Source organism: Galendromus occidentalis, unplaced genomic scaffold, assembly GCF_000255335.2.
Source record: "Galendromus occidentalis unplaced genomic scaffold, Mocc_1.1 scf7180000076729, whole genome shotgun sequence".
Taxonomy (NCBI): domain Eukaryota; kingdom Metazoa; phylum Arthropoda; class Arachnida; order Mesostigmata; family Phytoseiidae; genus Galendromus; species Galendromus occidentalis.
The window spans coordinates 217,436-245,235 of NW_003804718.1; the positions used below are offsets into that span (position 1 = coordinate 217,436).

General features: G+C 52.6%; 1 protein-coding gene across 1 annotated transcript; it reads left to right on the forward strand.

The window, feature by feature from the left end:
* gogo (thrombospondin-1 like protein golden goal) lies at positions 1-27,800 on the forward strand. The gene is made up of 10 exons (XM_003740094.2): positions 1-163; positions 12,757-13,011; positions 21,682-21,943; positions 24,891-25,059; positions 25,199-25,328; positions 25,428-25,679; positions 25,906-26,105; positions 26,247-26,834; positions 26,981-27,302; positions 27,425-27,800. Exons 2-10 carry the CDS (start codon positions 12,786-12,788, stop codon positions 27,640-27,642), a joined length of 2,367 nt encoding a protein of 788 aa, XP_003740142.1. The 5' UTR covers positions 1-163; positions 12,757-12,785; the 3' UTR covers positions 27,643-27,800.

The window sequence follows — 27,800 nt, forward strand, 5'->3', positions numbered from 1 at the left end:
GCGAGCAGAGTCCCCCATCGAGCGTTGTGCTAACGGTGGCGACTGGATAATATCGGAGAGCAACAACGGAACAAAAAGTTATGAACACTGTCAAAGTATTGTTTCACGATGAAGTTTCGACTCGAGGAGGCTCACCGGCCGGGAGACGCTACAGTATTTAACTGTGAGTACGATACATGATTAGCTCGATGAGCGGCTGATCACAATTAAGCTGTGTCGGTGATTCTGCTTGTTTGTTTGTTTCTCGGAGAACCGGCGCTTTCTGTGTTGTCCTTCTGATGGAACTTTTCGAGAACTGGCCTGTGCGGTCGGAGTAACGACCGACCGGTCAAGCTCTCGGTGTGTCTCTCCGATGGAGAAAGCATAAAAAGTTCACTTCGTTCGCCGCAATCGAAAAAAAGCAAAGTGGCTGATTGTCGAAGCAAGTTCGAGACCGTTTGCGAGCGCTTCAGACCGAATAGATATCATCGCAGCAGAACTTCGAACTCCAAGTAGGACCCCAGGCGAAAATGGAATTAAACGAATCAAATGACGAGCTCGATCATCCGGATAGTCGCACTCTACCCATGCAAGCGATAAATCGCAGCGTGACCAAAAGCACGACTGAGGTATTGCGCGTCAAGGCTGGATCAATGACACGGGATGAACACCCAGAACAGTCGGGCAGTCGCGTACGGTACGGCTCGCAGAATGATGAACCCTTGTTTGCGTAAATCCGTTCCGGGCCTTGCAAGGATCACAAGAGCGGAGCTTCGAACTTCGGCAGTCGTTCGCGGGTGCACGCGCACGTTTCATGCCATTTCGCGGGCTCCCCGGCACATCGTCGAGAGCTCCACGACGGGAGCCGTTCAAAGCTCTCGGCAAATATTTGGGGCCGACGTAGCTTCTATTTGGGGCTTCGACGCCGACGCTGCATCGAGAGGCGCAATACGGGATGTGGCTCGATTCGGGCTCATTGGTGACATTGGGGGCGCGTGCGTACTTCGAGCGCTTTTTTCTGGGCCGTCATGGTCGGAATCGATTGAGTTAAGGAATTCTGTGAGGACCAAGTTCTCGATCAGCTATACCTCTCGAGCAAGAATGTCAGGCGGCGGACGGCTCCTGAAAGTGGCAGACTACGAGATCAAGTGGCCGAGAAAAACTCTCGATCATGAGAGGGTGGAAGTTGGCTCTTGCTTGTAGGTAATTTCGTTCGATTCTCCTCGTCACCACGTACTCTCCGTCGAGTAGTTCCGCTTTCTGCGGTACTCTTGGGTGTTTCCATCCTAATTGACACTTCCGTTTCGACCATGTCTCCTCGACGGTCAGTCGCTCTGGCGGTCCAATGGCCCCGCTCCGGGAGTTTGCACCCCTTTTCTACTCGTTCCGAGGGTCCTGAATGCCTAAGCCTCAGAACGACTCGATGAGTTGTACATCCCACCTGTCCTCGGACCGATATGATTCGCTTTTCCGAGAGCTTCAGATCTATCAAGCCTGTCGACTGCTCCGACTCCGATTCGGACTCCTTTACGCATGCGGCATCGGTACAGTCTTCTCGGCTCTTTCTGGTCAAGTCTGATAGTCGCTATTCCGAATGAGAGCATTTTCGAGTTGGGTTTTTGAACGATGGACCAGGGGCTAGGGAGCTTAAGGAGGCAGCGTGGTGCTCGGCTCCCTGATCGACGAACCCCGACAACAGCCAAATACACCGCAGACAAAAGCTCCCGAGAATCCTTAGAGAAGCTCCACAAATGGTTTCTAGTGTGAGTCGCGCCCTGCATTGAACGGCTGTCCCATCGACGAAGGGACCGATCTCGGCGGCTTGAGCGAATACCGAAGTCATGCAGGCAGTGGAGTAAGTCGGGTCCTGATCTGAATCCGATATTCTCCGCGCGTATTTATGAAGAATGGGGAAGGGAGAACTCACCCCTTGGAATTCCCCCAACTAATGGAAAACTGCAATGCAATCTCACGCCGTGGTATGTATGTAGATCTCGGTCAGGGATCGCGTTCTGATGCATTCCGGCTGATCAGCGCTCCGCCAAACCCAGGATCTGAAGGAGTTGGAAGAAGGGAAATATTTCCGATGAGTTCCGTTCTCCTCCGACGGATAGGGGAGATCACGCGGTCCTCGTCCGACCTGCCCTTTCCGGTGGATCTGAGGAACTTGACGTCGCCGTTCACTCAATAGGCGCGGATCTCGGTGCCTGTCACTGATTCCTAGGGGCCATGATTTTGTCGAAGGAATGCCAGCGACCGTTTGCTCTTGGCAGAGATCATGTGTGGCTTGCCGTCAGTCAGGATAGAGTTCATTGCGCGGAAACTCTGGCTGAAGAACTCACGGACACCCCGACGGAAACCCTGGACAGAAACCCGGATGCGGGCTCGACAGCAATCCTTGCGGGGTCCTGGTGGAAACTTTGGGAGACCCTCGCGTAAAGACCATTTGCAGCTAGAGCGATTCCGTTCTCGAAGTGTCGAGCACGATATGGACACGGAGCGCTATGGATTCAAGCATCCCGTCGATCTTCCAGGGGCTGCTACGAAATGTGATGCGACCTGTTGGCGACGAGTCCTATCAAGGAGAGAATCCTCCAGCCCGGAACTCCGATATACATAGATCAAGACTCCAGCATGACTTGATGGAATAGTTGGTCTGGTCGAGGCGGCTCCAGGCGTCATTGCCATTCAATCGCCCCGATCCCTCGATATGGAGGAACTTGATATGGAAGATATGGCGGTAGATGCCAGTGGGCTGGGGGTTGACACTTGCCACGCCTTTCGCTGCCGACTCCAACAGAATAAGGACGGAGCGTACCTATAGCGGAAAATTCTGGGTTCTTGAGACCTGCTCTGCTCCCTTCCCATAATCATTCTTCTCATCAAGCTTTTGATTCAAGAATTTGAGAGTTGCGACTAAGCGTCGTTCTAATAAGTTGCGTGGGACCCACTTAGTGCCTTGCGTCTTGCTGTTTTGCGAGCATCGGCGTGGAAGATTTCCGGGGCGGGCGGGACGCTCTTCCCGCAGAGCTCCATCTCGATTTCCGTTAACGATGAGCTCGGCGCTCGAGATCAAAAAGCACTCGCGAAACCCGCGCTCGCGGCTAGTGGGTTCCTTGAGCGGAATCTCCAACCTAGAATCCTTACCCCAGGAGCCCCAAGCGTCGAGAATCCTTGATGCAAACGGAAATGGCGTCCCGAGAAGCGTTCTGAGACCGACGGAAACTGGAAAGAACGGCGTCGATCTCGCGAAAGTCATTAGGAGACCGTCGTCGCACGGGCGGTGATTTTCGAGGGAGTAGAGAGACGGGATTTTATTGTGTAAGTGATAAGAGTCTTCTCGCGGACGAATAGATGAATAAACCGTGTTCGGCTTTGAACCATCGATCAGCACGAGAATGAGTTGATGATGAAAGTCACGAGCGAATTACAGTATCGCCGAGTGGTAAGAGAAATTCAGAGAGCCCAGCAAATGCGCTGTCGCTCCGTTATCCCTCGTTTGGCTCGTCAGTTGCGGAGCGATTTTTTCCGGAAAATCGGAACAATGTCGAAAGATACCGTCGAGTCATTTTCGCGGAGAACTCCGCGCGAGGAAGGCCGTGGAATTTTTGCATGACCCGATCGACCTGTTGAGGTCGTAATCGATGGAGTCGGACGGCTCGTCTCTCTGCCCGGATACGCATCGGCTCCGATCGGAAATTTCCGTATCCATTCATCTGAGCTGACGGCTGAACGAATCGAGCTCGCAGGGAAAGGTTCTCGGGAATCATACTGCGCCTCATTATCTTGGAACAATCATAAAACTTCTGGTTGAGGGTCTGATGCTCTTTTGTGGACGATTTCATCGAAACGAAGTTATCCTCGGGGTCTGATCCGACACAGGGACGCCGTATAAGGAGCCATAGTGAAGAGAAGCATTTCAACCACGAGCGTATGTTCCGAAACATCTCTTCACCAGAACGGCCGTGAGGAGGATGACAGGGATCGTCTAGCGAGATGATTTTATGAGTTTTCTGCGTTGCGAAACGAAGGCGCAGTGTTGACTCCGTTGTCGGGCCTTAATTAACGTGGCTTGAGAAGCACTACTAATCGTTCCCGACCGGGGGGCTCCGAAGAGCAGCACAAGCGGAAAACGATCTTGAGCGATATCAGTCGCCTCCACGTTGAATGGGGCACGAGTGCTCACAGGGACCGTCACTCATTCGGACCTCCTCTCGGTTAGTATTCTGCTCGGAAGATAGTTTCCCCCATGAAATGGAACATTTTTGACGCCGAGCATAAGCGGATGATTTATGGGGCGCTGCAAGGCGTTTGCAGCAAGACCTGCGTTAGACAAAACCTGACAAGAAATAATGATTCCTACCCTGTCTGCGGAGTTTCTGAAAAAATCGACTATCGCAACTTTGGCAGGATTCGGGTAGGAAAGAGCGAAGACTGGATGGGATCTCGTACCAGAAGAAGTTCTCCGATATCGGGCCGAGAGTTCTCGAACAATCTACCATTTTGTTTTAGCAGGACTGGGACCGAGCGTACGCGCTATCCATCCCGAGATTTCGACTTGAACTATCCTCTACGTGTCCGGGAGACACGATGGACCTCGAGGAGGGAGACCGTCAGAGTCTGAGCACTAGTAGAGAATTTACTGTCTAAAGGAGCCCCGGACTTTCAACGGGGGAAAGTCACTCGATGAGTCGCTCTGGGACGTCACTCATGTCGGGCGCGAATGACGATTTGTTCTTCATAGAGCTCGTCCCGTTGAATTTTATCTAAAGAGTTCGCTGATCGGCCAGGGAAGCCTGTTTGAGTGAGGGTGCTCGGTGAATCCTCTACGGAGCCGGAGTGAGCGATTGAGACGTCGGCGTTGCCACTATTGGTCACGCGCGAACACAATCATTCAATTAGAAGCAATTACAGATGAGATGTATCAGCGTGTCTGAGAAGAGATCCACCAAAAGCGCCGTCATCATGCGGCCAATCGCGAACAGAGACCAGGCCGTCCCATAAATTATTATCGTCGTTGCAGCCTCCTCGATAGCATAGCCGCGAACCGCAAGAATGAGGTAGAGCAATCCATCGGTCTGTAGGTGGGTTGCTCGGTCCATCCGTCTATCCATAGGTCAACCCGCACTTGCGCTCAGTGAAGAACGTACGCCTTCCGTCCACATCCCAACGTGAATCGGCTCAGCGGCACCGAATCAAGGCTCAACTGGCTTGGATCGAAGGCGAACTCTCGCGGGACTTCATCACCGTCCGCTCGAGTGGGAACTCGCCCACTTACCACTGCAGCGGCTTTGCGGATCGTGTTTCCGGCTGGCCTTTTTTCAAGCTATTGTCTCCACGGAGCAGGGAACGGAAAGAAAATACAAATCTCAAGGTTGATCAATCGTTATCGATTCCCATGGAGCGAGTTTCGGCGCCAAATTCAACTCACGAGAGCGGTGTGATTCCTCCCTTCTGATTCTCCGATGCCGTCGAACTTGCTTGCGCAATGGGTTGGGACCTCCTCGTTCGTCGTCTCCGGCGAAACTTTTGCCGGGAGAAGCGTGCGATGATATGAAGGAACAGAGAGTCCCGAGAACTTGCGTTGACCCCTCACTCACTCAGAGGCATGTTTGTTGCTGGTTGAGCGGTTCCCGTTGCTGAAGGCAGAAATGTTCACACCCTCGCACGCCAGCCGACGATCGCTTACTTTCGAGACGGCTGAACGGCCGGCTGACTGGCCACCTTTTCGCATCGTTGAAGATAACGCGCGGGGAACCTGCGATTACTTGTCGTGGTCTCCGTCGTTACCGTAGGTGCTGTTGCTGTCTTATGCAACGAAGACATGTCCGGAGGGAGTGCAGCTCGCCATCCCTATTACGCAAGACGACGCACCGCTAGTAGAGGAAAGCGCAATGGTCACATATCCTAGGCCGTCAGAAATTGCTCGAGGAAGGTACATGGATCACTTCGCAGAAACTGCGGTGGTCTCGCTGTCTTGGAACCTGTCCATGATTCTCATCTTTCGGGCGAGGATAAAATCGAGGCAGGGGTGAACAGGCAGGGAACAATGAAAAGCCACGCGTCAGTGGAATACGTTAGTGTCGACAAAACAAAAGTCGAAACTTCTCTAGAGGGTCTGTGCTCCATGAGAACGTAGATCGACTGCATATGAGGTCAATGGACCGGTGAGCTCCAGAGCTGCGCTCAAAACAGCCAGATAATAGCTTTTTTTGTGACATTGACGCACAGATAAAATAGCCTCACTCCTCCCATCGCAAAGGAATTGTTCACTGCACAGTCCGGAGGCTCCTCGGTCGGCAATGGTTCGACGACGTCGGCGGCGGCGGGAGGAGGACCGCGGATCGGTCTGCCGGCAGCGCTTGAACTGAAATATGTAATAAGTGACCTTCAACTCTGGCCTCGAGTGTGCCCGATAAGCGATGACTGGTCCTCACGCTTCATGCGCGGAGGGTCGGTAGCCGCCACATTTGAAGTATGGAACTGGAGTTCCATATGTTTTCTAATAGGTAATGTACTGCTGTCTACACACGTAATGGCCTAGGCCAGCTACACAGCTGACAGGTTGATGGTGGATTCAGACACGTTCACGCGTAGGCCATAATCGCCGCAAGCGTCGTTGCTCGCAGAACCGGCCGCAGCTGTCCATCATGAAAAGCACGTCGTTCGGTATCGGTTCCGGGAGCAAAGTAGCCTCGCTCATCCTTCCTCCGCACGTCGGGAACGACGCTCCCCTTTCCCGTTTTCTTCTCTTCTCTTATCAGTTGGTTTATTTTTGTTGCCGGGCCGGGACACCGTTACAGGCTTCCGTAGGTCCGAGCAGAACAGTGTTGAAAAGTCAGCTCTTGTAACAGTAGCTGGTTGGTCTCGGCTCTGACTCGCTTGGAGGTCTGGACCTCAATACTTGGTAGAGAGCAGCGCTACCGATGCTGAACCGAGATCCGAGCCGAGGCTTTCCTGATTTCGCGGCCTCGACCGGGAATGGTCCGGCCCCTAGCTGACATCCAGATCATTCCGGTGACGATTCTTTGATGTAGCTTACTCATTTGAATTGTACATGTGCGTCAAACACGATGTTCCCTCTAGCGGGTCGACCTAGAGATGCTCTCATGTCGATATGCCCATTAGGTAGTCACTCAGTTTCTAGGAGAGATCCGGCAACGTTACCCCACCCCCCCTCCACCTCTCTTACAAGGGGGGTCAAAGTCATGGATTAGTACTCCATGCGAGAAAGTGGCTTTGCAGGTTTTACGGAGGTTTCAGCCCATTGATCCCCTTCTCTGCGAGCCTTTCCGCGACTCAAAAGCTTTTGAGCGAGGAATATAATTGGAAAATCTGCTCTGGTCCACGTCGTGCATAGCCAGCCTTCTCGGACTTTGCATAAACGCCGCCGCGCCGTTTTTCCCAACCGATATCTTCTCTCTCTCCTTTCGGCTTTGAAAACAGAAAGTACGAGGCCTTTGAAGTGTCGGACACAGTCAACTATGTTGCTCGCGAACCGTCTGTTGGATGGATCTGTGGCTCGAAAGCCCCATTCGGTACTCGATCAGTGTCGTGCTCAGAATGGAGGTCCGACGGTTTTCGTTGGATATTCATGCAGATGAAGCGACTGGAGCAGAGCGTATTAACGCTTGCCTTGCTGAATTCTCATCGCGAGGGAGCTAAACAGCCTGCACAGCACGCAGTGTTTGGTGCAATCGCCGCACGTCTGTCGGCGCTACGCGTCATCATGAGCCTCTCGGAATCTCAGACTAAGAATCATCATTGAGAACACTGGGGACAATTCTGTTGGGTCGTCATGGAAACGAGCTAAACAGAAGGATGTTTGGTCCGTGCATTCCGCTCGAAGCCTAACCCTCCATTAGTCAAGAATACTCCCGAGATATCAAACCTTCACGTCGACATCATTCCGACGAAACTTCGTCGAGATTTTTCGCATAATTAAGCGAGAATCGGCGTCTAGTTCCGAAGAAACTTGCCGAGGCAATCTAGCGGAACGCGGAGGGGACTCCCCCAAAAAGTTTGCGATGTTGCTTTCCATGGAACGGACCTGTACGCAGGTTCAGACGCACACTTCACCTATTCAGCAAGATCTCCAGCGAGGAACGCGCTGAGAACCGCAGCGGAACTCTGAAACTCTTGAATTCAGTGAGAAGTCGACACCGCATCCGAGCAAAAGCCCCCAGGATCGCGAGCAGAGCTCTCATAGTATGCTATGGGAGAGCTTGGTGAATACGATCGCACATAACTTCTATTCATCAGGAACGTAACTCAGAGAATTAGCGAGGGAATTTCGGGTGAATCCGCTCATACGCTCCTTCTCGTGATAGGTAAACCTACTAACAGCCCTCCAATGTCGAGCAGCGGCGCTGAAAACGAAGGTTCCTTATTCATCGCCATTTACGGTCTCCATGCATCAAATTCAATGAACCGGGACCCATGGGGTCCTACGATCCGATTTTCCAAGATCGGAGGTGACTCGCGAGGTCCGCAGATCCGCGAAATTTGGAAATCATAATCCAAAAAAATCAGCGCACAATCCATAAAAACTTCTGCCACGCTCACTTTTTTTTAGCCGAGCATCGGCAATGAGCCTCTCGAAGATCAGCTGTCCTGGGCGTGCTGGGAACATGAGAAGGACGGAAATCGAGAATGGCAAACAATGATGTCGAGGACTGTACATGAACGACCTCGCACGAAGCGGAACTCTTTTGTTCGTACGCTTTTGCTCGTCCTCTCAGATATACGATGATGGACCCTTATCGGTGATACGATCGAGCGGCACCGGAGGATGCAACATATCATACGAAGTGTTTCAAAATGATCCACCAGGGCTCGGAGAAGGTGGTGCCGATTGACACTAGGCGCCGCCATGAGTTGAAAGGGACGATGCCACCTCCTCCTACTCGTTTACATGCAGCTCTGCTAGCTCGCGTTCACATGTAAATTTATTCTCCTGCTGGATGTGTTAGTGTGACTGTATGTTTGTATTAGTCTGCATACCTTCGCGCGAGCTCGGGTGAAGACACCCGAATGAGTCGCCTCGAGACATGCAGCACGTCTACTTATCCGGCTCACAATTACGTGTCCGTGTATCCATTTCACGCATGCCTTCAGCGCGCGTATGTCTCAAGGGATAGCGGCACGGCCAGACTTCGGGTAGCTTGGGCTGCTTCTACTGTAGACGCAACTTGATTCCGCGGGAACCTTGTGCGTTGACGGAGCTCCTAATCCGATTGTTCACGAGGAGATTCATTTTTCTTCGAGAATCGATGAGCTCCGCTCCAGAGGCGCTGGCTTTCAGAGGCTCCGTCGCAGGTTCACTCATTACTCGATGTAGACGTGCGGAAGTTCCTCCGGGTGCAAGGAAATGACCGAGTGAGACGGAGCCGCCACGTCGACAGAATGAGCAAGCCAACGTGCACCTCACTCCCCAAATTTACGGCGTGATGTATCGGTCGCTGGAGATTCGCCACTTTGGAACTCTTCAACCTAATAGTTCCTCGTTTTTAAATTTATGCATCGAGATAGGCTACGGTGCGCGCTCCAACACAACGGAATACGGTGCCGAGGTAGATAATTGAGCTAACGTGCCCGCGTGACGCCACTATTACGTATTCTGTGACTGATAGTGCCGTACACGGTATCGGTTGGTTGGAAACAGATCGCCGTCAGAGTCAAGGTCGAGGTTGTCGAAAGTCATCGACCGAGTTGAAGGTTGTCACCGTACGCAAATGGCGAAACGATTGAATGTACGTAGGTACGTAGAAGCACTGCTGCCGAATTCCCTCGCCGCAGCAGTAGACGTAATTCGTTGATTTGTTTTAATTATGACGACCGCTCGAAAATTCCCGGATCGGACGCGCGTGAAGCAAATTCGTCTATCCATCCTACCCACTTAATAGCAGCAACAAAGAGGAGGCGTGACCTGAAACGAGAAACCGGGCGCCAGCGCGTGACATACTGGCTGTTCTTTTATTTAGCGAGAGCAGCAGAATGAGCCCCGCGCTCATATCTCGCATCGTTCGGATCCGATTTACGGATCCCTGGAACATGAATTCTCTGGATGACGAGACGGAAAAAAATCTAGCGGAGCGCTCGGCCCAGTTCCAGTCAGACTGTAAGGTACTCGATCCTCTCCGACGGACAATGCTTGATGATGGGTCACATTATTCTCGTTCTTGATTCGGAGGCGCCCGCAGGGCTTCGTGGAACCGCGGGCAAGGCTTCCGAGAAGCTGCTCAGGACATTACCGGAATTTCCGAGCGTCCTCTTGCCACACATTCATCCGGCGGTATCGGTCGATCGCTCACTCTCTCGCTGCGATGGCGGAAAAGCGGAGCGACACTCTCCTCCGTCTCGCTCTTACTTAGATTTTCCCCCAATTTCCTCCCGTACTCGAGAAGAGTTGACTCACTCGACGATGATAAACTGGAATCCAAGAGCGAGGGAGACAACGACCGAGGGAAAAGGCGCTTCAGATGTTCTTATGCGGGAAAGACAAGAAGGGCCAAGAATATTCGACGCGCATCGTTCTCCGCTCGCACGCACTGCGAATCCAAGCTCGAGATATGCGGACCTTGAAATGGAGTTCGTGACCTTCGACAATGTTGCTCAAGCCTGTTCATTACGAGCAAGAGCACCGAGAAGACAACCGAGGATGAAGCTCAGAGCCTTTGGCGACGCTTTGACGGGTCGCGTTCCCGAAAGCGTAACGCCGTGCGTGTCGGTTGCGGTTGCGGCAGCAGCCATAGCGGCGGCAGCTGTCATTGGTCTGGACTCAGGGGACGGACTCCCGTAAGGATTCTCGGAAGTCGAGCTCGCGCCCGTGGACCTTGGTCAGAATCGGTGGTCGCGGTCGGTTGACAATTAGTGGAAATGGTCCAACGAGGCTCAGGTCCCGAACTTAGTTTACTTCACTATTCGCCCCTGCCCAATACCTCCCCTTCTCCTGATGACCATCCATCCCGTCTCTTATCATCGTCTTTCTTGTACGCTTGCGAGCGGCATTGATCAGGCTGCGGAGAGATGGCGTGCCGGGAGCCATTTGCTCGAACGGGGACAAAAATGGGTCCTTCCTCGTAATCGCAACGAGCGCAAGTGGACGCGCTTCTTCTACACCACTTCTAAGCCACGCCAGCATCCGCGAGAGACGCCGCAGCGGTAAAAACCGAGCTCCATGAACTCTGTCCGCCAAACCTACTTATGTGTTTGTTCTCGCTCTGTTTTATACAGGGGTTCAGGTCGAATCCTTTCGCTTCGACGCTGTGGATTCCCGAAACTTGTTCCTCGATCCGAAACGGAGGCGAAATAGAAACTCCTGGTCCGGAAAACCAGGGATCCGAACGAGGTCTGAGCTCATGCTACTGGATGCGGAGGAGCGCGTTTCGCGGACGATGAGAAAACCAGTTTTCTGACCCTGTCACTGCGAACGAAACGCTTCGACTTATGCTTGTCGAGGGATTTTAAGCCAGAGCTTGCGTTTTCTCGTCCTCATCGGCCTGTTCCCTTCGTTGTTCCAACGCCAGAAGATGTTCACTGGCTGCGTGCTCCTTCGCCCACCTCCGGTCCGCTCGCGCGCCTGTTCGACTGCAAACTCGTCCGTCCGTCCGTCCGTCCGTCCGTCCGTCCGTCCGTCCGTCCGTCCGTCCGTCCGTCCGTCCGTCCGTCCGCCTGCTTGCCTGTCTGCCCATCCGTCGACATCGAGGAGCTTAACGGGAGGGTTTTGAGAGAAAACGGGGATTTTTTTCCCCAAAGATCCTTCGTGTAGGAGAGTGCCGGGACTTGCGAGTCGAGGGAGCGAACAACGAGCGAGCGATGATATATGATTTGTATGCGGAAAGAAAAAGCTGCTACCGCCCGTTTGAAATATGCTTTGCAATAGCGCCTCCCTACCTGCCGGCTCGCCAGCGGCCGGTCGTCGCACCGCTACGATGGAACGTAGCTGGGAGAAGCATAGAATTCCCCTGGATTGATTGGTCCGGGCTGATGTCCCAGTTGCGGTGTTGCGTGCCCTACATGCGGACGCTGGGGGCATTGATGGTCCCGGTCGTCGATGAGGACAGACGGTCTTCGGGCAATTAGAACATTCTCAATTAGACCGTCGCGTCGGTGCGCGATTTGAGATATGCCGGCTCCGGGTGCGGGCTGACATTTGGACGAACGAGAGAGCAGATGGAGAACATCGGCCATCATGAACACTGCAAATGATCGGAAGTTTTGGAGACCACCCCGAAACCCGCTGATTTTTCCACAATCCAATTCGTGCACCGTCTCGATGTATGTACGTACGTGTGCAGAAATCGACTCGATTGGAATTTGTGCGATGCGAAACTAACTCGAAGTGACTGTACCAGCTAACTCGCGAGCGAGCCAATTGATACTCCATCGCATACGGAGCCGAAACGTGATCCGTATACGCTTTCGAAGGATATTAATCATGCACGGAGAGACGGCACAATCGACTAACGATCGTTGATAACGAAACGCTTTCTCCGTCGACAGAGTTGTACTCAGTACAAAGAGGGAATCACTGAGCAGTCTCGATTCCCCACGACGATGTCCTGGGTGTGTACGCAATTGCTTAGCAGCTCCGCTATTCCAGCAGACGTTCATCAGCACGCGAAGCATTTTACCGAGAGCTTTATTTGCTGAGAGCTGGAAGCTTCCCCATGGATATCTCAATCGGGAAGGTGCTCCCAGCCGAGCAAACCAATCTCCCGGAAAAGAGGAGAAGCAGACGATCGTCATGTACTTAATTCACTTAATCCCTTCCAGATTCTCCCCGTTGACAACCTGACATCGACATGGACATCGGATTCAAGGTGCTACTGCTGTGCGGGGCTGTGAGCTGTTCTTTCCGGACGGCCCCTCCCGACATAAACCCCTCAGCACTAGCCGATGATGATTCCCTGGATTTCTACATAACTGGACCCGAACGATACGTGGCTTTATCTACTGACATGACCGTCTTCTTCACCGTTCCTCACAACAACACCGACGCACTATTGGCTCGGGTCGTGGACAAGAGTGGTAAGAGACTCCTTCGTTGCGACTCCGCATACTGCTTGAGAAGCATGCATGCATACCCGCATTCATATACGAGCACGTATACGGTCGATCTTGGAAGCATCCGTTCACGAACGCAACGTATTGCAACAGCTAGGTTCGCGGAATTATCCTGCTAGGACTGAATTATCATGGGAGTCGCGAATTCGCGGGACAGAAAGGGGATGTCCATTTTCTTCTAGCACAGAGTAAGCCTGAGGAGATACGAGACCCGGTCATTAACTCGCAAAAGAACAATGGCCCCGGCTTACAACACAAGCACAAACAACAATATCGCAGCAGAGACTGTGGATCGCGACGCCAGCTGGAGATCCGAATGCCTCGCTGGTCTGAAGTCTGAAACCGTACTTTCCGCGAGGATTGAGGGGCACTGCTCGGGCGGGAGGGTCATCGCTTCCCACCTTCCGCCACTCATCGGGAGCAGTGCAGATTCTCAAGCGCTCATTCAGTGGAAATTCCCGAGCAGGATCTTCGATTTTCGGAGTTTCAGACCCTCTGCCATCGTACTGATAATTCTGGGAATCCAGGATTCAAGGGTTCCGGGGACCGTGCACGCGAGCCATTCCAATCCATCCATTCAGGCGTCGGCGTCGGAATCACGATAGAGTCGGATATACTATGAATCGATATTGGCCTTGACTGCCAACCCGCCAGTGAGCTCGATTCTTTGAAGTCTAGGGGCTGCATGATGATGCTGTTACGTGGAACGGATGCCCTTTTCGCCGCGAACGCAGGTTCGACGTCGAGTGAGGTAGAGCAGAAGATTAGATTGGTAAACACGGAATCAGATAAGGGAGCTCTGTCGCTTCCTGCTGCGTATAGCGCCGGCGACGGCGGCGGAGCCGGGATCGGGAAACGCCGTGATAGCTTTTAGGGAACACGACAACGTCCGAACATGATTCCATATTAGACTCGCTCCGTGTGTTGTATGTTATAGATAGCAGTCACCCCAGTACTCGGATTGGAGTCTGCACTTTCGACGGCGACCGCTCTCGCCGACGGTGCATGAAGCTCGCGAATAGCTCCGCTGAGCAGCTCAAATGAACAATTTATCAAATATTCGTGAAACCTCGGATGCTATCGATATCGCAGGCATTGGATCGTGTATCCTGCCTGCTACCGACTTCGTGATTCGCACTTCGCGAATGTCAGCGGTCGAGATTGCGAACAATAAAATTCACACGAAATGCTTCTAAAGCTGGTTTACTCGTCCGCGAAGACAAAAAGAGAGCTGAAATGCGCTGTGGGCAACAGACTCGAGTGGGCGCCAGGCATTGTCAAACTCCGCAGCCGGAGGAGGCTAGTGTGCGGAGAGCGGTCGAGGTGGGGGGCTCCGAATAGAGAACCACCAGCGGCTGATGGCACGCGATCTGTGACTCATCAGCAAGCCAAACTGCTTTTTCATCTCACTCGATCGAAAGCCCTGTCCTCACTCGTTTAGTTCACTCATCCGGAGTTTTGCGGCTACGGCCCTCGAGGAAAGGCGCGGAAATGAACCGCGACGGCGCCGCTCGCGAGTAAACGAACGTTTTCGCCGTCTACACTTGACTCTTGCACGAGGATGTGGTGCGCTCCTGTAATCTCACGTATTTAACGTGCGAATTTCGCACAACGGCGGAGAGGGAACTCCCCAAGTTACCCACGAAAAAAGTTGTCGAGAGATTCCGTCGGCCGTCCAGGCCGTTTGCTCTCGGGGCAAACGCTCCAATTTAGAAGAGGGTCCCGGATCGGCCTCGTTGTTTTGAGCTTGAGGAAAATTTCCTTCGCCTTATGATGCCACGATCATCGCAGCCATCGGCTTCCTGGCGTCTCCGAATCAGAGCTCGCGAAACACATCGCCGCGCAACGAGCCAGGCCCGGACCGCGAGCTTCCTTGACTGATCCTCGACCCTCGGAACCGCCTGGTCTACATTCGGAGAATATTCCCGAAGAATGAAAGACAGCACTTCATCCTACAGCCCGCATTGGGAGAGGTTTCATGCTGGATATATCCGGTGTTCTTTCATCGTAGTCTATTCGTCGGTCTCCTTTCGGCGGACGTCTCGAGCGGGCGTCTCAAAGAGTCCGCTCTCCTGTTTGGGTGGTCATAGAGAAGGGATCTCGGTAGTTCGCCATAAAATGAGAGGTCAGTTCGGCTGTCGTGCGCGACTGCTATTCTCAACCCGTGCCCGTGTACTACATACATTCCGCTTACATCGCACCGGCGTTGTAGCTTATCTGGAGCAAAGGAAGGTCGGGGCTCTCTTTTAGCCACCATATCTTTGTCGAGTGAATGGGTGGCCGAGGGGTGGGTGGCTCAGACCGACAAACCGACCCGCTGGTCAACGCACGAAACACCCCGACGACGATCACCGGAGCAAAACTCAATTGCTAGATGGCGTCCACCGAGCCGGGCGTTATCTGGGGGTTTCGCATAGCAGACCGCAGTCGAATCGAGAGCATGCGATTGAGCCGCTCTCCGTTTTCGCTCAGTAAGATCTGACCCGAACCAAGTGCAGCGACAAGGTTTCCATCTCGACGATGTACGGCCACCGTCATAATGCGGTCACACTTTCCTCCTACTGTACCTACGATACTTGGGAAGTATTGCCATTCCGAGCGGCTATCAATGGTTTCCAGAGCTCAATGTTGCTGCTCAAAACCGGAGGTATTTTGTTTCAACATGCGACATGTCTATGGACCCAAATCGCAGGGTGAGCGAGCTGTCCAAGGGCTCATTCTGATACGTTCTCTTGTTCGCGGTCACACCGGTGCTTTCGATTTCCGTAATACGTTGATCGTGTAACATTCAACTCAGATGAGGGCAAGCGCGCTCCGATATGTATAAACGCAATCGGAAAGCGTACCAGGTGCTCGTTGGACTCGCCGCATTCGCATCAAAAACCCACTGGCGGATTGCTGTTGGTCAGGTGGGACCGTGAGGGGTTTCGGGTGAGGGTGAAACCCAGTCATGAACCACCCCACACTTGGGTTATCAGCCCGTGCGCTAGTCGTGAGCAGCGGCAGCAAATGAGGGGGAGCTCCATAAAGTCCCGATGTTTGTGCTGTGAGCAGCGGTCCGCTGACTCCGGTCGGCTCCCCCGTGGCCATAAACCCGGAGGAGCTTTCGTGACTAATCCGTGATCCTCTTGGTGTGCTGCTGCGAACTAGTACGGGTCTATTAATAGTTAGGGGAGTTTGCTCATACCTGATCGTGACCTCGCAGACAAAGCATTCACATGCGCTCTCTTGTTCGGAGGCGACGATGACCGAGCGGCTCTCGCGATCGAGAGATTCTTGAAGGGAACCTGGATCGTCTCCTTGGGAATTCCTTTCCCCTTCATGCACCTGCGAGCTTCCAGATGATGTGAAACCGCTTCTTGGGACAGGTCTCATGTGAACCCCCGATTAATCGTGCAAAGGGAGACATCCCCGGATTGTGATCCAGACAACAGGACAGACTACGCTCGACAGACGTTGAGAACTTCTCACCGACAGAATTAGTCCCTGCACATAACTCACGGAGTGATTCGCTCTCTTCGATCGATGAGAAATACTGCCGCTTCTGAAAAACTTCAAACTTTTATCACACGAGTGGTTCAATTTCATCTGCGGGAGGCGAGTTCTGATCTGGAACCCTCATGAAGGTTCTCCAGCGGAACGATAGCGGCGCTGGGGGCTCCGAAGCGGCCCGATTGCTCAACGTCTCCGAGCGGCGTACGTCGCCGCGCGGTACAGGCATTCATTAAGTTTATCGACTGATTGCGTTATCGACCTGCGAAGGTGGAAGTCCGGCGGAAGCTCGCCCATTGTTATGATTTGAATTACAAAACCCAGCCCGATCTCACTCAATCAGCGTGAGACATTCACTCCTCGATTCGACCGACTGGACCCAATTCCGGAGAGACGCTCCCGAGACACCGCTGTAAAATCTTCATTAACCAGAAGAGAACAAACTTGCTCCGTTCAAGCATGATTCGGAGTTATCTCGATGGCTATGTATATCGGTTTATGAAGGTAACTTGGTGATACGTTCTTCGAAGGGACGCGACCTTGCCTCGCTTAGGGAGGCCTTCCTGGACAGCGGTCAAAGACGGCGAGGACAGACGACAACGATGACGACTGAAACGTAGGAAACGTAGGTCAACGAACTTGATTGCCGCTCGGCAGATAGGGGTTCTGGAGAAGACACCCGCAGAGAACGTCAACAAAGTTTGAAAATGTCGACGCTCGGAAATTACGACTGTCTCAAGAGTTAGCAGCTCATTTCTTCCGCTTCTGCGGCTTTGAAGGCGCTCTCTGTCTGCTCCGTCGTCATGGTCGACGGCAAGGCGGCTGTTCGACAGAACGACTGTAGAGAGCTCGGGGACATTGACGACGGCAGAGGGGCTGAGGGGTTGTCCAGGGACCGCAAATGGGGATCAGCAAGGGATCTCCGGGGGGCAATCGACATCGTGTACGACAGCAAAAGAAAAGGAAATAGGAGAAAAAGAAAGGCCAGGGAGAAAGGACGGCCCGGTGGTTGGTTAGACTTGGTCGCAGCAAATATCCTTCTTGTATCTGCTTGTTGTATCGACATGGACTTCCGTTAGCGGCTAGATAATGACTCGTCGGCTATGGTCGGCTTACAACTGTACCGTAGTGATTGCGTAGGCATGCAGATTGTATTAACGTCGCTGCCCTGGAAACGCTGCTTTGTCTTCATTTTGACCAATCCGTCTGTCACTACCTCAACTAAGTGGGCCGTAATGTCGTCACGCAAGCTAGTCAATGAGATGTTGTCACTTCGTTTGCTCTCAATCCCGGAACGAACAGGGAGAACTTCTGAAGCCTAGAGCTTGTGAGCCCCTAATGTTATCCTGAGATAGTATAGAGGCACGATGAATACCCTCACACTCCTACCTCTGCGCTCGCTCTTTTGTTTCGCAAGGCGATGACATTCCCTTGAGTTCAATGATCTACCAATTTCTGAGAGCATCGCGGGTCCTGCATTTCCAAATGGAAAACGATCAGCCGACTCATTTCGCAGCGGCGTCTGCGGTGAATAGTTCCCGGAAACATCGGAAACCGTCACAACCGCTTCCTTAGCGCACCGCTGGTATTCGAGGGTCATGCAGGGAAGTTTGAAGTTAGGTTCGAGTCTCCGATGACCAAGCGACCGATTGTCGATGCTCAGCCGCGAATTACCTCGGAGATGTCAGCAGCGACGTGTATATTGCAGCGGAGCGCGTCGATGCTCACGCTAACTCCCTCTCGAGTGAGGCGGAATCCGCTTTAACGATGTCTACTCGCCGCGGAGGTCAGACCGTTCCCTGACAGAGCTCTTCGAGGTCGTCGTCTCGTCATCTCACTAGAACAGAGATGGCTCCCCCTCGGCGGAGCTAAAACACGGTCTCCGGCAACTCTCAATATCGACCCGCGAGCCCCCTGCCCCCTCTACCGATGATTCGAAGGGTTTCGCATAGACTTGTGGGTCCTCTCCCCAAACATAGAACCGATCGAGGCCTCGAGGAATACGAGTGAGAGTTTTCAGGATTTTTAAGGTTTCTCCTTTTCGGAGCTCCCGCGATGTCGGACTTGTTTTCTTCCATCCCTGTATGCTCCCCTCCGAGGCTGCTCGGTCACGATCTTTTTTTACGGTGGCGCTGTCGGAGCACTCCGGATCGGAAACCGAATATACTTCTCGCGATAGCCGCCGCAACGTTCGTAATACGATAGGTCAGGTTCGGAAGAAGTCGCTCGTGGCAGCAACAGACTTCATAATCCCGGATATAGTCGGAATATTCCGCAAAAAAGGTCCTACATGCAGACGCTAGCACTGTTGTTGTTGACGTCGGCGCTGTTGTCGCCGTTGTGTGGAGGTGTTCCCGAACAAAGGGATATTGGTGGCGACTGAATAAATATATGCAGTGAGCAATGAATTATTGAGTCGTGGGCTCCGTTTCGCTACAGAAAAGGCTCGATTACCATATCGCGCCGCTCTTCGAGAAAGCGTCCGCTGCTTTTGGTCCTCATCTTGTCGGTCGGGCATCCCGGTCTGCCCGCTCGGTTTGCGAGGTATTCATGAGTCGGCTCGGGGAACTTCGCTGCCGCCGAGGATCGCCCTCTCTTGGGTCGTATGCTCATCCGGCGAGCTTTCAATTTCATCAGCAGTTGAGTGGCAGGCCACATCAGTACCTCCATTGTTCCTCGCTTGGAGCCGGGGCCATCAAACTGAGCCTGGAAGCTAGAAGTTCCGACGTAGACAGATCGCTTCACGGAACCTTACCTCTCCGAAAGCGCGCATGAGTTAAATCTCAACAAGTTTGCTCAGGGGCACCGCTGTGCTGTCGTGTTGAGAACGAGAATCTACGAGGGAAGACCGAGAATCAAGTTCCACGACCTCGAATCCTGCACTAAGGTCGGCGATACTGCGCTTCTCTGATTCTGAGGGTGAAAGAGAGTCCTGGTAATGTCGAGCGTCACAACATCATCAGCGGTTCCCGAGAGCAGGAACGATAAATATTCGATCAAATGACGCATTCGAAGTAATTCCAATCTAAGGCAGTGATTAGCTACCACTCAGTGATGTAGCGAAGTCGTCGAATCCGCCCGGGGGATTTTTAGCAGGCTGCGTCTGACCGATCACAGCTCTTCGCAGTCCTCCCTCACCTTTGACTCAAGAATGACATTTCCGGACAAGGCTCGTTTGCTCCAAGTCAACGAGCCGTGTAGTGTACCTGCTAGTATTGGTGTCGAATGTATGATAGCAGAGCTCGCTGCTGTGCCGGAGACGAGAGGGCTGTACATAATACGAGGAGGTGCATAGTCGACGGCTCCGCGGCTGGGGGAAACGGACCGAGCGCTAATTGTTTCATTGAGAGTGAAATGACTCTCTATTGTGATCTGAGGAAAGGGTGACGAAATGGCAGCACTATATAGGAGTGACCTCTTCCTGTCTCTTCCTCGAAATGCGAGGATTCTTGATCGTCGGGGCTTTGAATTTAGCGTAGTTCGATATTCGATGTAGTTCACAGCTCTCGACCGAACCCTCGATGTACCTAGGGGAGCATTCCAACATTCATGCTGATAACGACCCGTACACACCTTGCTTTCCATGGAGTGAGAGATCGCCGTCGGAATTGAAGACGAGAGCTTTCTTCCTCCAAGGGAAGCAAGACGGGCCCCGAGAAAAACGGGACGTCAATCTTCAAGGAGAACTGTCGGACGTGCGCGTGTATCCGCTGGAGTCTCCATGGTCTATGTCAGCCTGCCAAGAGCTTTACTAAGTGATACAGCTGTACTGATAAAAAGAGGAGATATTTCTGATTCGAAGAGTCCGCCGCCTCCACGAGCGAGATCCCACGAACGTTGAAATGTAGGGGAGAAGTTTTGAGTGAAACAAAGGGATCATCACCGCCGCTCTGCGCGCTTGTCAGACTTCCAGAAGTCAGGTGTCTGACCTCAATTCTTGAGTGAATGCATGAATGTGGTGTGAGCTGAATGCGTGACCTTGCACCTCCGCCCGCCGTATCTCTCCATGATCCGGAGAGACGATGTCCATGTCCGCGTCCGAGGGCTCGGAATGTGAAGAGATAGTGCTCCGACGAAAGGAAAGACAGTGTGTCTTTTCTGCTCCGTCGACGACTGCTCGCTCTCTCTTTGTTTTTCACTCTCATGAAGCAAGGACGTCAGCAGCTACCGACGGCAGCTGCAGCATTCGCTCAAAAGGCTTGCCACGACTCATTGGCCCTCAATGACTCTAAAGAGTTTGGCCGAAAAACGAGACAGACCATGGATGATACAAACTTTTCTTTCCTCTCCCAGAGCCGTTCCACAAGAGAGAGCGAGCGATGAGTCGCTTGGCTGGTGGCTTGCTCGGTCGGTCGATTGTTCGGTTAGTCCGCCGAGCGGCTGGTGAGCTGATCAGACGCCAGAGCCCTCCGGAGACTCGTCGTCAGATCAGGAGAAATCTCCATATCGTTTTAGTATCCTCTCCGAGGCTTTTGTCTGCGTCATTCAGACGGACGAACCCACCGCGAGATTTCTCTGGAAAACTCCATCCGTCCTCGCAGTTGAGATCAGGGGAGTTCAAGTCATTATGAGGTAGCGGGAACCTCTGTCACTTATTATGATGCTAATCCTCCTTTGATCCCTTCGGAACACTTGTTCTGCAGCGGATAAAGCCGTTCCTCCGGAAAGGGGCCTTCTTTCTCCGAATTCTCTTTTTCCCTCCAGCACCACACTAGATCTCACTACATAACAAACGACCTGGGAACGAACCGACAGAATGGCGAAGCGTCAGCATCGAATGGAAAAAGGCTGTAAAAGACTCTGGTCCTCTCTCCCCTTATCTCCCTCTTTGTATTCCATCAGCTTCACCCTCAAAGTGGTCGGGAGAAGTTGCTGCAATGCATCGACAATGCTCATCGAAGTGGTCTCTGGTCCCGACTCCGACTCCGATGGTTAGGGCTCTGAGGAGGTTTTCCGGCAATCGTCCGCGGTGTCGCTGAGGTCGAAGTGCGCAAGAATGAATTCCGCCCTCGATTCCCCTAGGCCGTCCATCCCAGTATTAGATGATTCAACACACGATCATATGTAGTGTAAGGGAAAATCTCACAGCCCCGCGAAACGTCGTCTGCCGCAGCGCTCCCTCTCAAATCGATTCGATTTCAGGCAAGACATCAACAACGTCAATTCCGCCGTCCACGCCATCCGGGAGCGTCATCATACCGTGCGGCATGATCCACCGTGCCGGGAACTACACCCTCGAGCTGATTTCACGTTCGAACGAAACAGTTCTTGCTCGGTCGAGATACGACACGGTTGTAGAGTGGCCCTCGGTCGTAGTCCACGTTCCCCTTCTCATCGAGACTCATTCCTCGGATGCCGCGGTAACTTTCGAGCTTCCCGACAAGAAGTGCCCGCCCTTCCACAGGTGAGTGATAGCTCAAGCATTTCTCGCCCAGTTCAAGCGGGGAGAGAATCGTTCTCGGATGATTCAGACGGGGGGCTTCGAGCAACAACCCCCGATATCGGACCGGGGACGATCCTCTTTCTTCTCATGATCAGAAACCGATGCGATAGAATAGATCTGCATAAACGTGTGCATAAACCTCCAAATGGTTCTCTTGGTAAGAGGGTTCGGAATACGTGTAAGCCCCTACGCTAGTGAGAACAGAAATACATGAGATTGCGTCGAGAGGTTTCTCTGGCTGAAGTATATCGGCAAATCAAGAGAGAACGGTTGCAAAGTATTTTCAGGAGGATCTTCTCGATTTTTGAGGAACAACGGAGTTGTTTCCGATGACGAGTCTCACTCAGAACTGAACCCGATGCCCAGCGGGAGTCACCTTGTTCCAATGACCACTCTCCAATTGAATCGGCTCTGCCGACTAATCGCTCAAGTTGAGGTGTTTTCTCCTCCCCGTGGCGGTTGGCTCCGTCGAGCCACAATTCTTCGGCTGCCTAGCCTTCCTGCTGACATGGCTTCTACGTCCGATGGATTCGAATTGAAGTGCGAAAGGATCCCTGACTAAGCGTGAGTGCGGAACAAGCTGCGTCTTCAATTTGGCAACATCGATGATGGTTCCCGCTGTAGCCAGTCAACTCGGTTGAGAGCGATATTTGATTTGGAACACTTGTTCTCCACGCTTTCGGGACGAACCAATGCCGTGTCGGACGCAGCTCTTCCTCCCCAGTTTCTCCTCGCCGTTAGCTAAGAGCACTGGACGACCTCGTGGACCTGGACTGACCGTCCGTACGTACGTGCGTGCGTTCCAGCCTCCCTCAGACACAGGAATGGCCGTAAATCATGCAGTCTGCCACGACGCTGTATTTTGCCTTTGAGGATGCTCCGCCGGGAGAGGCATTTCCTCTTTTCGGCCCCGGATTCCAATACACACCATAAGAAACCTCATCGCGCTCTGCTGTTGAGAGGTCGTCTTAGGAAAATTGAGCGGGGACATCTCTTCCTGCAGAACAATTGACGACTCCATTCTCCGTGTCGGGTTCTGTATCCTAAGACGACAAAGACCGCAGAAAGAAAGGCGAACGGGAAAAGTCGGACAGCAGCCAGTTGAGACCTCAGAGCGATAGAATCGAGTTTTTCCGTCGTCCCATTAAGAAGCGCTGGCCAGTTCCACCTGGCTCTGCTCTTGACCGGCGGACGGACGTTTGGAGGGGGAAAAGCGGACGCTCGGATGGATCAGCCGTCGAGCGATGTCGGAATAGCGGCAAGCGATGACAGCGTCTCAGGACTCGAGAGACATTTGCGCTTTCGCTCCAATAGCTTCCTGAGAAACGAACGACGGAATGGGAATTTCTCGTTCCGTGTCTCTCGACTCCTTGCGTTCCATCCTCGTGAAATGTCTACAATCTCCTCGGGCTGCTCGACCCCTCCTCCCAGTCTCCCGTCGTCTTCTCGATTCCATTGCGCGACTCTCCTCGAAGCTCCCGGACTTTCCGCCGCTCGGAGTAGCACTGGACATAGCTACTGGTCTAAATTGCAGCCGTAACTTCCCGCCGGCTCTCTTGCCAAATTTGACATTCGCAACCAACTCTTTAACGCACGGTCAAGCAGGCAAGCGAGGAAACGAGACTGCTAGGCGACAGATATGTGCACTTGAGAGCGGAAGAAGGTTCGCTGTTGCTGATTCTCCTAAACGCGACGTCCCTCGAAATAATGATTCAGCCGCCGCGGCTCTCACCGACAAGAGCGGAAGCCATGGGAGGAATCTAATTACTAATTACATTCAGTAGACGTTGTTCCGCCCACAGCTCGAGAGCGCAGAGCGAGAGTTTATTTGGTCCGTGGTTGAATACGTCAGCACAATAAGCAGCTGTATCCTTCAATTCCTGCCTGTATCTAAGGTGGGACTCCCTTCCATCACCCAAAATTCGACCCCTCGAAGTAAACCGAGCGTTGGGGTCTCCGCGCCTAGCTCGCGAGCTATAGAACAACCGCAAGTGCTTTTCCGTTCTTGCGGTATAGCCGAATCATTTGAAACCAGAGCATCCTCTAGAACATAAGTCCTGGGATGGCTCCCATCCATCTCAGGAGAGTGGGGTCTAGCCATCTTTCTCGCAAGGTGTTCACATCTGCTTCTCGTTCATTTGGAATACCCTCATGTGTTTCCATGGTCGCGTTGAAATCAAGCGGAGAGCCAATGTGCTGTCATCGCAAGTGGATTCCCCAGAGGAATGACTCCCTATTCCGGGGAATTCTTTCCTCGCCGTTGGCTACCATCGTTAGAACTGATGGCGAGAGACCCTTCATTTTCGGTCAGGTTTCCCCAAGTCAGGCAGCAGAGGAGCGGGTCGATCGTTCGCTTAAAGGGTCGGTGGAACGGTCTCCTCCGCTCGACTACCCCACCCTCTTGTCCGATGGATATCCTTCCATTCATCCATTCATTATGCCCGTCGCAGCAGCATGCGCTCGAGACGGGAGTTTCGTTGGCGCCGTATAGACGCCCCGGGACACTTCAAGTTTCCACCCTGGAGCCGCATGCAAAGACGTAAGTTTTGGCTTTCGATGCTGAGACTCCATACGAACTTTGCCGTTGACGATGTTGTTCTTTCGGGAATGGTCGTCTAAGTCATCCGACAAACTCGAGGCGTTCACTTCCGTAGCGGGCATATCTCTCTTTGAGACGGCCTCCCTATGAAGATCACTTCGCCGATTCAAGCATTTCGGGGCACCCCAGGCTCAAGCTCTAGATGCCTTGCATTGAGCTTGAAGTTCTTCAGGAGTCGCAACTTCCGAATACATATGAGTCCATTATTCTATAATGACCTCCGATCCCAGACACATTCAGTCCCTCCGGGGAATCGAGGAATCAATGAGTAGCTCTCGGCGATCTCAAAGAAGTTTCTTCCTTCCCCAGAGAAACCTACACGTTCCAAGTCGATCTTCTCTACCTCGGAGACGGAGGCAACTCTAGTTGGCTACACGAGATCTATTTGGAGTCGAAACGAGTTTTCTCGTGGCGCGAAATCGAAGAACAAGAGGTTACATTCTCGTGCGAAAATTTCGACAGACCCGGGTTCTATCAGGTACTCCTTCGTCTTCTGCTCCCTCCTTTATATGTATGTTCCGCGCTTCCTCTCTACTGCGACCCCAAACCAATTGCCGCTACGTTGGAATATGTACCATGCTAATGGGTATGATTCTCCTCCGATTCCGCTCCTGAAGGTATCGCTCCGTTGCGAAGATTGTGAGCAAGGACTCGCGGCAATCGCCAAGAGTCAACCGATCCAAGCCGCGTGGAGCGGAAAGTACAGAATCAATGTCGCTCAACAATTCATCGGCACCTGCTTCCACGGTTCGTAATCTCAATTCGTGAGGGAATATAAAACAATCCTACTTTCGAGATAGGCTTCGTTTTTCTTCGTCCGTCCTCAATTCAATCATCTACGTACAGGAATCAACATTGCATATCACTTCCCACCGTGTACGGGGAACCAAGATCGACTCCGAGTCTACGGAATAAACGAAGAGAACCCTGAGGGGAAATACCTTCTGGAGAAACGTCTCTCCAGGGATCGGCACGCCATTGTTCTCAGTTGTCATCATTTCGATGGACCCTACGACAAGTTCTGCTTCCATTATGTCACATTTGCGAAAAACAGGGCCGTGAACTCCGTTGATGTGCATTGCCGGGCAGTGCGAGACGGTGAGTAAAACTCGATTTCCAACGACTAAGAAAAATATACGGCTCTTGCGTAGAGTTATAATTTTTTCCGCGCCGTCGACGGGGCAATGCAGGCACTGGCCGACTGCCTCTACCCTTCCTTTCCGAGACATCTCCTCAGTGGGAAGAATTCTCGCCGTGCGACTGGTCATTCTCGCGGTTGGGTAATCGTATCTAGTGCGATAAAGTTCGTCGGTCGCAATTCCAGACTCGTCTGAATTCGGAATGTGGGATGAGTGGTCGTCTTGGACTTTCTGCACTGGGAACTGTGGTCGCGGTACTCAAATGAGGCATCGCGATTGCTCCAGGAAGAAGTGCAAAGGCGAGCAGGTAGAGTCTAGGGAATGCGATCTGCCTGAGAAGTGTCCGAGTACAACTGCCATGCCACCTGATATCAATTTGAACCAGGTCAGTGGAAGACTCCCAAAAGCGGAGAGAAATCATCTCGGAGCCTTCTGTCGCCTTCTCGATAATAATCAGCTCGTGATAGTTCGATGGAGTCGCATCAGAGATCTCTGAGGACGATGAGACAAGGTTTCTGACTTGCAGGTGGCCACCTATTGCTCGTGTGGATGCGTCCTCGGGGTGTTCAAGAACACGACAGTGTATTTCAGAGCGAGCGAGTGCGCCCAAAGCGGGAGCCATACCTCATGGCTATTGAGACCTGTTTTCCACAACGCCTCGTCAATCATCGTTCGGTTGACCTCGGCAAGATTGGCTGACCGTGACAGCTTCTACATTGTTGTGAGGGACGGGATCGAACCCGATGGAACCATGTTGGCCATGATCACGGGAGGCGAAGAGCGAAAGTTGCCGTTGGAGCTACGTTCCATCTCCGGCCCTATCCGCGTTGACTTTATTCAGCGAACTGCTGAAGTTTCCCCAGACGTTGATTTTCTCATGAGTTTCTACGAAGAGCTACAACCGCGCAAAATCAGTGCACTGGCGCAGATAGGATTGTTGTACAAAATCAGCCGATTGCCTTATCTTCATCTAGTCGCACTCTTGGTAGTGGGATCGGTCCTCATTGTGACTGCAACGTTGTGTCTCGTGCACCGAGTGGCTCTAGGGAGAGCCATCTCGAAACAGAGAAGACCTTCAGTCTTCTCGATCCCCCCGACAAGTGCTGAGGGTCAAGTGAGTTTTTCTTAAAATCGTAAACTTAGAATTAAAAAATTATTGCACGAGTTAATAGGAGGAGAAGCATGCCTGGTGTGTTCGTAAATCAGGACTTTCCCACTGGAAGTTTCGCCGAATATTTCTTCTCATAATGGTTCTTGCAGGGACCAACGGATCTTCTCCTGTCGAGAGACTCATTGGAGACGGTCCTGTCGCCTAGTCCTTCGCCCTCACCCACTCCCACCGTGATTTCTGTTCCTTCGAGAGCAACGACGACACCGATAACCGCAAACGCCGACGCAATATACTCCTCGACAGGGTCACCGCTGAGAACTAATAAGAAGACTTCAGTTCTTGCATCGCTCGAAAGCCTCGCCGATGTGAACAATTTAGTTCGGAAGAAGCTACGTAAGAAAAATCCGTCGAAACTTCAAAGACACTCCGTCATGTGCACGAGCTCGGAGTTCGGCTCGACCAGCGGGACAGGTCCGTAGTCAGTTCCAAGTGCCATACTCTTCTTTATTCTAGAATCGTCAGCCCGTCTGGGAATGAGGGACTGTCGAAAGCCGCGCGAGGCTCCGGAGATAACCCACCACAATTCCTTTCAGATGGCTTCGAATTCGATGCCTATGATTACGGATGCGAAGACATTCCGAACTCATTTTTCAATTCTACGACTGTTGTCCTTCCCCCGTTTTTATCGGAGAAAGATCTCCGCATGTTCAGACTCCCACCTTCGACCGTTGAGAATATAGAAGTTCAAGATCTCACCGACTCGGCGGAAACGTTAGCGCCCCTGGACGAAGAAGAATCGGCTGCGACGTGAAGCTCGAGGTACCTAGCTTTCATCTGGCTCTATTCCGACGACAAGCATACAAACGGATCTCATTCTCCCTTCGTTCCTGAATCAAACCGGGCGATGTCAAGCAGGATTCCCCCCGTCGCACAAGAGGCCATTTCAAACAGCCCAATCAAAGCAAGGAC